The sequence below is a fragment of the Vitis vinifera genome, chromosome 9 (assembly GCF_030704535.1).
Source record: "Vitis vinifera cultivar Pinot Noir 40024 chromosome 9, ASM3070453v1".
Lineage (NCBI taxonomy): Eukaryota > Viridiplantae > Streptophyta > Magnoliopsida > Vitales > Vitaceae > Vitis > Vitis vinifera.
The window spans coordinates 10,262,077-10,271,140 of record NC_081813.1 but is presented as its reverse complement, the minus strand read 5'-3'; the positions used below and the strand labels follow the sequence as shown (position 1 = coordinate 10,271,140).

The 9,064-nt window shown below is 33.6% G+C and overlaps 1 protein-coding gene and 1 non-coding gene across 2 annotated transcripts; one reads left to right on the top strand and one right to left on the bottom strand.

Moving 5' to 3' along the window:
* Positions 1-359: 359 nt before the first annotated feature.
* Positions 360-1,469, bottom strand: LOC109123148 (uncharacterized). Its single transcript, XM_019222097.1, has 3 exons — positions 1,115-1,469; positions 961-1,019; positions 360-791 (listed from the first exon to the last, which is right to left on the bottom strand). Exons 1-3 carry the CDS (start codon positions 1,467-1,469, stop codon positions 360-362), a joined length of 846 nt encoding a protein of 281 aa, XP_019077642.1.
* A 5,784-nt stretch (positions 1,470-7,253) lies between these two features.
* TRNAE-CUC (transfer RNA glutamic acid (anticodon CUC)) lies at positions 7,254-7,326 on the top strand. The gene has a single exon. It is a non-coding gene; the product is annotated as a tRNA-Glu (tRNA).
* Positions 7,327-9,064: the final 1,738 nt, after the last annotated feature.

Below are 9,064 nucleotides of genomic sequence, written 5' to 3'. Positions count from 1 at the left end.
GTGAGTCGCACCCTAATTTACATATATATTTTTATATAATATAATCAAATTTAACAATCATTTATTTGTCCTAAACACATAAATCATCAAATATCATCCAAAACTTCAATTTAATAAAAAAAGACATAAAAATAAAGAACTCCAAGCATAAAAACAAATCCAAATCCATATTGCTAATTGCCTAATACATATCCAAATCCAAAATTTCCAAACCTAAAGGTCCAAAACATGAAATTTGTCCACAATTCAAAAACATCATTAAAAAACACTTACATAACAAATTTGTCCACAACAAGTAATCATTACTCCTCCTCTAAATCAACAAAATCATCATCATCATCATCATTTCCATCACCACATTAGTAGTCTTCCCCATCTTCTTCATCTGCTGAATCAACCATGTCTCCATCTTCATCTTCATATATTAATGAATGAGAAGGCAAAGTTCTAGAACTTGAATCTATCCCCCTTGTTTGTGGTATTATGCTTGAGCTTGCTCTAGCTCTAGCTCTAGTATCAAACCCGACCTCCTCAGCTCTAGTAGCTCTAGCAACATCACCCCATGTCAAATTATCATCATCAAATACAAAATCATCTTGTGCACCTCCATGAGAATCCTTATCTTCCATTCTCCCTATCAACCATTCATTGCTATCATCTATATCTTTCAAGGAAATTGGGCCAATGGTGTTACATTCATTGTATCTTCTCTTCAAGGCTTGATTATACTTAATGTACACCAAATCATTCAAGCGTTGATGATCTAACCTATTTCTCCTCTTGCTATGAATCTGCAAAAATTCATAAGCTCATAAATATATTTTAAAGTTTTAACTTTTAAGTTACATTCAAGACTCTATTAAACTATTACTTGTAATTATTTTGGATTTGGTCACTTATATTTTCAAAGATGCTCCAATTCCGTTCACAACCTGATGCACTGCATGTTAAGTTCAGGACTTTCATTGCAAACTTTTGAAAATTTGGAGCTGAAGCTCCATATGCAGCCCACCATTCAACTGTAGTATAGATATTAACAATTTAGTGAAACAATTGACCTATTTTAGCAAAAATAAAATCTAATCATTTAAATAAACAAAACTAAATAACTAACCTGGTGCTCTAGTCTTTCTTGTCCTAACAGCTAACTCATTCCCGAATAGTCCTTGGGCATTTGTGAACAAACTCACTTCGGCCACAACTTTTTCTTGCTTAGTAGGGTCTCTTGTTAGTCTTAAGATGCATTTATACAAATCACTCATAATCTCGACATCATGCTCTATTTCTGGCTTATCATAGAAGATTTCTGGGTTCAAAAAGTACCCTGCTGCATGCAAAGGCCGATGAAGCTGAATCTCCCACCTCTTATCAATGATGTTGAAGATTTCTTTGTACTTCTCTTCATTTCCATTAAAACTTCTCACAATTGTATCCTTAGCTCTATTCATGACCTCATAGATGTATCCCATAGGAGCTTTTTTTCACCATCAACCAAACGAAATACACGAACTAGGGGACCCGAAACCTTTAAGCAAAACACAATAGTGTTCCAAAATGAAGGCATTAGAACTATGTTGACTATAGTTTTCCCCTTCTGCTCTTTTGCCCATTTACTATCTAACCAATCCGAGCTTGTAAACATCTTCCTCAATTTGTTTTTTTGTTCATGCAATCGTGATAATGTGATGAAAGCAGTTGCAAACCGAGTCTTAGCAGGCCTAAGCAATTCCTTTTGTCCAGTAAACCGCCTCATCATGTTGAGTAGCCCTGAGCGATTATAAATATACCCATTTAGTGATATAGCCCTCTCCAATGCCCTCTTGATGTTTGGTAGCTTTCCAATATCTTCCAACATCAAGTCAAGGCAATGTGCAGCATGGTGTCCAATACAAATGTGGGCGTTTTAATTCTAACAACCTCCCTATATGAAATTGTAGATAATAAATTTACATAAGTTCTCAAGATAAATAATTCAAATTTTAAAAGTAAATAAAAATTCAAGAAATAGTATTTATTACCCATCATCACATAACTTGAGTGATTATCTATTATAACTTGAATAACATTCTCCTCACCAACTTGCTCTACCTATTTGTCAAGTAACTCAAACATCTTTTCTCCTATTTTAATCATTGAAGAAGCATCAATGGATTGCATGAACATGGTTCCCTTTGAACAATTAACCAAAAAGTTCATCAAAGTTCTCTCTTTCCTATCGGTCCATCCATCTGACATAATTGAACATCCATTTTTCCCCCATTCCACCATATGATCTTTCATAAAATCTTTTGTGAGAGTCAATTCTTTCTTAAGGTTAGTAACTCTTACCTCATGAAAAGTTGGTCCCTTCATACCCACACCATATTGACCAATAGCCTCAATCATTGGTTGGAAACTCAGATATGTGACTGCATTAAATGGAATAGCAGCCTCATACATCCATCTTGTGATAAGCATACAAGTTATTTCTCTTGCTTCCTTTTTGTAGGCATCATTGATGGTAGTTTGATTCATTTTTCCACTCCTTCGATTTTGAACAACCATCTCTGCATTAGGAGTGAAAAAATGATCCATATGACCTTTTTGTCTTGGTTTTTTGAAGAAAACGTCCTACCACCACTTCCTCCTCAGTTACTACCTCCACTAGAAATGTTGGTGACATTCGTTCTACTATTAATCTCCTCACCAAAATCTTCATCTTCCAAACCAAACAAATCTTCATTAACATATTCGCTCCCCATATTCATTTGCTCTTTTTTATTTTTCTTGGAACTCATATACTCTTCCATTTCTTCTCTAACATGTTCCGGACATTTTCTACACTTTTTAGCATTTCTATATCCACCAACAACATAACAAGATGTTGTTTGTGTCTATATATGCCTCCTTTGGTTACTTTATCACAAAATATGCATATGATGGTGTTCAAATCAATTTCATTAACCAAACGACCATATTTCCACCCGAGATCTCTTCTTCCACTTGCACTAGAGTCCACTTGAGTTTCACTCTCATTATCCATCTTGTAAAAAAATTATCTATACTCTATAATAAAATAATTATAATTAAATTAAGAAAAAAATTGAAAAAAAATGCATATCACATTATCACATTAACAACAAACATGCATATGAGTGTTTTTTGTTTATTTATTTTTATTTTGTAAAATTTTCATGTCAAAAACTCAAAATATAATATTTATATATATTTTTTTTTTAAATTACCAATGAGAGTTATGAGATAAGAATGGAAAAAAAATGCAAAAAAAGTGAAGAAAAAAGAAAAATACCGAGGTCCAAAAAGTACGTGACTATTTTCCCTTTATTTTTCTCCTATTTTTCTTCTTCTTCTTCTTCACTTCTCCAACACGGAAGAGGCTAGGGCACGAATGGGAGTGGTCTAGGGTTGAGAAAGACCAGAAAAAGGGGCTGGATGGGAGAAACAGGCCAAAACGGAGTCGTTTTGACCTTTTTTTTTTAAAAAAAAAAAAAAAGAATAGGCTCTAAAACGACGTCTTTTTGGTCCATGTTCTTTTAAATGAATAGGGGTCAAAACGGCGTCGTTTTGGACCCACCAAATAAAAAAAAAAATTAGGGCTTCCGGCTCTCTACAACTCAAAAGCAGGAGGAAAAAGAAGAAGGAAAAGGAAAGCGTACCTGGTCGGACCGTCGGAGGCGACTCGGGCGGCTGCTGATTACTACTCAAAAAGTGTCATTTCATAGCTTGTAATTAACTCTTTTCAACACTTTTGAGTAGTAGTTATCACCTTTTAACCCAATTAACATATTAAGGACCCTTGCAATCAATTCTAATAAAATTGTGTTAAGTTTTGGTGTTTTGATAGTTTTTTTATCACCAAAGCCATCCGAGATTGAGGAGAGTTCTTTGGAATCCATGGCAAAAGATGTTCGGACAGGGCGTCCGGACACACCATCGGAGGGCGGCAAAACGTGACCGTCAATGATCCGGACAACATATCCGGATAGGATATGCTATCGTCCGAGGTGTGATGATCGCGAGTGTCGTGTGATTCTCCCTGAGGGAGTCCGGATAGGGGAGCGCGCTACATGTCCTCTTGGGGAATCCGGATGGAGTTGCTCCGCCGACATTCCACCCGGATGTCTCACATCCGGAATTTTGCTCCGCTGACATTCCACCCGAATGTCTCACATCCGAAATTCTGCTCCGTCGACATTCCACCCGGATGTCTCACATCCGGAATTCTTCTCCGCCGACATTCCATCCGGATATTTCGCATCCGGCGCCTAACGCCGGATGGGAGAGGAGGGCGTTTCAACTTCCCCGGTCAAACATATCCGGATCCTCTGATAGCGCTTACCCGGAGAGTTTCGCAGCCATTTTGCACAGTGCCGCGGTGTTCTCCTGAAGCTTCCAGATATGTGCGACCGACAATTGAGATATTTTGAGATATTTTGCTTTAGATATTTTATGTCTAAATCCCCAAACTCTCCTTGTAACCCACCTATCATAGGATTCCTTAGTTATTAAGTTTGGAAAAAGGGGTGAATAACCTCTTATATATAGTTTGTAATTTCCTTTACACAAGATATCGATCATATATCGATCTATGATCGATCATATATCTTTTTGTACAGTTTTGCAAGGAAGTAATATACAGAGCATTTGCTCTGTCTTACCTTCTCGCTTTGATTGTATTGTATATTATTTATTTTTCTTTCTAGCCAAACAAACTCTGAGGATTTTTCCTCAGAGGATGAGAGGCTAGGCTCTTTGTCTCTTGAAGTGAAGAAAGCCGGGTAAATTTCCTCATGCATAAATTGGAAGTTTTGTTGTTTTAATTTTTATTGAAGAGAAAGTGTGACCCGTTGATGATTTTTATCGTTTTAATTAACTTAAAACACCTTTAAATCACCTGGGCCAACACTTGGTAAGGCAAGTGATCTCCATCCATTGAGATGCACTAGTTTACCTCTTGCAAGCCTTTGGGAGGTGGTTTGAAGGTAGGATTTTCTAGAATAGTCAACACTTGGTAAGCTTTTGGACTCTAAGGAGACATCCATTAGTTATCTCTTGCGAGCTTTTGACGGGTAATCCAAGGTTAAAGATCACCTTGAATGGCAAGTGCTAGGTGAGAGGTATGAGTCATTGCAAGATGCATCAATGAGAGGGATTTAGTGTTTGAACCCATTAAAGGGAAGCATCTATACCACACCGGTTCGGGAAATAACTATATGTTAAATCCCCAATGCGAGGAAAAGAAACAAGTGACCGGAACTCCCTTTTTGTATGAGGAAGCTGAGCCTAGTGATCTAAACTCCAAGAAACACTTTTCTTTGTAAGTAAAATCAGTTACTATTTTTGGTTAGTTTAAAACCAAACCTTTTTCACTCAAATATCTTTATGTTTTCTTTTAAAGCTAACCTTGAAATGAAAAGGCACCAATTCATCTTTGAATTAATATCAATTGTGAAGTGAAAACTCATCGCAGTGAACGATCCTAGAGCCACTATGCTATAGTAGCTTTGTCTTTGCTACCCTAGTTCATGGTGTAATAGGTTATAAATTTTGTTGATTACTACCTCAATCAAGGAGCACCAGCTGGACATGAATCAGCTGATACACCAAGTGGGCACGAATCAAATGGCGTCGTTGCCGAGGACAAATCAAATGGCACCGTTGCCGAGCCTTGTAATCAGAATTGGGAACGAATCAACCGCCTCGCGCCTTGCACGCCTAAGCGGCGCCTTCGTGAAGGGGCATCACCTCCCTTCAGGCGAGGCGCCGAAGGGTGGCATCGCGCCACCCCGAGCCTAGGCCCGCCTTTCATAACTATGGCTACAATATATAAATTTCCAGTCCCAAACTCATTTTCTATGTGTTGGAATTCTAGAATATTCCTTATTTCTATTTTCTCTGTCTTTCTTTTCTTCTTTGCTTAGAATTCGATCTCATGTAGACTAGAGTTGTCATGATTTAAGAAAATCAAGGGGATGAGTATGGGGTGGAAGAGAGAACAATGGTGCTCAGAGAAAGGCTTTTTCTTGCACATTAATAGAGTAATAAGAAAATAGTGAGAAATAGAGAGAGAGAGAGAGAGAGAGAGAGAGAAAGAGAAATAAAGAAAGATGAGCCAAGGGTTTAAGTTTTTGAGAGAGGATGTGTCATGGGTGGGAAGTAATGGGTACAAGGGATGAGTGAGAGAAAGAGAAAAAGAAATGGGAGAAAAGAAAAGAAAATTGAAGGTGAGTGGGCTGTGAATGGGAATAGAAAGTGGGTATGAGAAGATTGGGCCAAAAATTTGGGGTCAACAAACCCATTGTCATCTCTCCTTGCCTTATCCCATTGTTAGTAGGCCAACATTAGAAGAAATATAAACGAAATGAAATTTTAAATAAAATTTTGTATCAAAACTCATATATGAAATACATCCTTATTCTCTATGTTCCAAAGTAAGATGTCTAATAAAAAAAATGAAATTTGTTTTAAAATCACCTTATTTTTAGTGTTTTTTTATTCTTATAATAGTACAAAAATCAAGTGAAAATAGTTAAAATTTATTTTAATAAAATCACTTTACTCTTTGAGTAAATTTAAAATAATTACTTTTAATAAAAAGTTTGTCTTATGTGTTTTTCAATTTATTTTTTAAAAATTCTATCTTAAAATTACAATTTTTTATTTTCTTCTTTAATAAAAATAAAAATAAAAATGAAGGGGTTAGAGAGACAATGAAGAGGAGAAAGAAGGTGAGGCTAGCGGAGTGTTTGTCTTTGAATTTGCAGGTCCATAACCATCACCATAGAAATAAGAAATCAAGTCCTACTTCCCCTCTTACTCATTTTTTCCTACATAACCAATGCTTATCGTTCATAAGTGTCACCCCCCAAAACACAAGTCTCCATAACCCTAATTTATATTATTTCTTAGTATTTTATATATGGGTACATTCATTGATTATTTTTTAAAATCAAATTTAATCATCTACCTTTTTTATTATGTTTTGGTTAAAAAAGATGCCTAAATTTTGAATGAATTTGTTGTTGTTGTATTGATATGCGTAAATTCTCACAATGATATGAAAAGGAGAGGTAAATTATAAACAAATTGATAATAAATTAACAAAATGAGACTTTTAGTTCGTGTATTGATGGCACGTAGAAGTGGGAAATATGCTTGTATTTTTTGAGTTTTTTGGTATCGTATTTCATTACTTGTTGAAAAAAGGTCAGTAGATTACGTTATATTAATTATATCCTAACCACTTAGACAAATCCGTTGTAGTCTAGTTGGTTAGGATACTCGGCTCTCACCCGAGAGACCCGGGTTCAAGTCCCGGCAACGGAAATCTTTTTAATTTTTATATTTTCAATTTGCCTTTGTTGGGCTCATTCCCTGGGCTTACTTTTCGGCCTATGTTCCATTTTCATTATGTTTTGCTGAGCCAAATTAATTTTTGGCCCACATGTAAACACAAACCCAATTTCAATTTGACACCGTTTATAAGGCATTATTTGAATTGATTTTTTAAAGCCCAATAAAAAGCTTAACTAAAAAAAGAAGAGTTTTAAAAGTTACAATATTGTTTCTTATGAAAACACTTTTGATTAATTTAAAAAATTATTCTATACTTAATTAAAATTCTATAATATCAAAATCACTTATTTCATGACTTTTTCCAGGGCTTTATTTGAAAGTTGATTTTTTAATTGGGCCAAACTTCTTAATTTTTTATTTGGCTTTTGTACTCCATATTTAAGCTCTACTTGATTTGGCTTAAAAGATTAGTTTATATTTAATGAAGATAGAATGAGGTCTTAATTAGAGAATTAGATGGTGTTTGTTTTTTTTTTTTTTTTTTACTTTTTTGCTTAAAGCAATTTGTTTTCAAAATTTAAATTGTTTGTTTTTCTACTTTTTCATAACTTATTATAAATTTTCTATTAAATAAAAAAAGTCAAAATATGTAACTTTATCTAAATAGAAAAAATAACATATTATTTTTTCTTTATCTTTTAATACTTAATAGAAATAAAATACTACAAAAACAAACAACATAATATTTAACACTATTAAACTTTAAGGTTCTATTTAGAATTAAGTAAAAAAACAAATACCACCTTAGTGTTTTACTTAAGAAGGTTTTATGTTGGACACAAACTAGAACTTTTAATTTTACTCCCATTATTAATGTTTCTATTTGTATTATTTATGATCTAATCCCACATTATAACTTCATTATAAAACCTTTAAGCTCCAAAAAAAAACAAAAAAAAAAAAAAAAAAAGGAGTGGCCTGCATAAGCAACTCATACATGTTGTTTGGTTACTAAGAAAATTTAAAAAAAAAAAAAAGTCAAAAATTAATTCTTAGGGTATGTTTGATTGGTGAAATTTTTCACTAAAATTAGCAGAAAAGAAAAATATAAGACCCCAAGTTTGGTTTCTTTATAAAAGATGTGGGAAATAAACTAAATAATTAAGAATACACTTTTTTTTTGCAAAATTTGTCCATATTTCTTTAAGAAAAATGAAAAATAAAATTTGTTGATTTTTTTCCTTTTATTTTTATAATACATTTGTTAAGCCTTTCTGATATTCAAATATAAAAATATAAATTTTTTTTTCCTAATGATATTTTCCATCTTACGACTTTCTAAAACCAAACATAGACTTGACCTTTCCAAACCCTTTCATACAATTATTTGACATATAGGAGAAAATCAATACCAAATGGTTGGTAATCCTTGGTAGAGTTTATTTATGATTTTTGTGCTGAACCGATAAATGATTAAATTGGCGGTCTTTCCAGAAATGTTAAACAAAAGTTTTTCCCTCACATCTCAATTACTTTTACTTTTCATTATTTGGAAATCCTAAGGGTATGATACCTTATACCTTGACAATTATAAGTCATTTTCTCATTACTCTTAGGTGGCGTTTGTTTTTTTACTTAATTCTAAATAGAACATTAATACTTAATAGTATTAAATATTAGGTTGTTTGTTTTTGTAATATTTTATTTCTATTAAGTATTAAAAAGTAAAAAAAAATCATTGTGTTATTTTTTTTATTTAGAAAAAGCC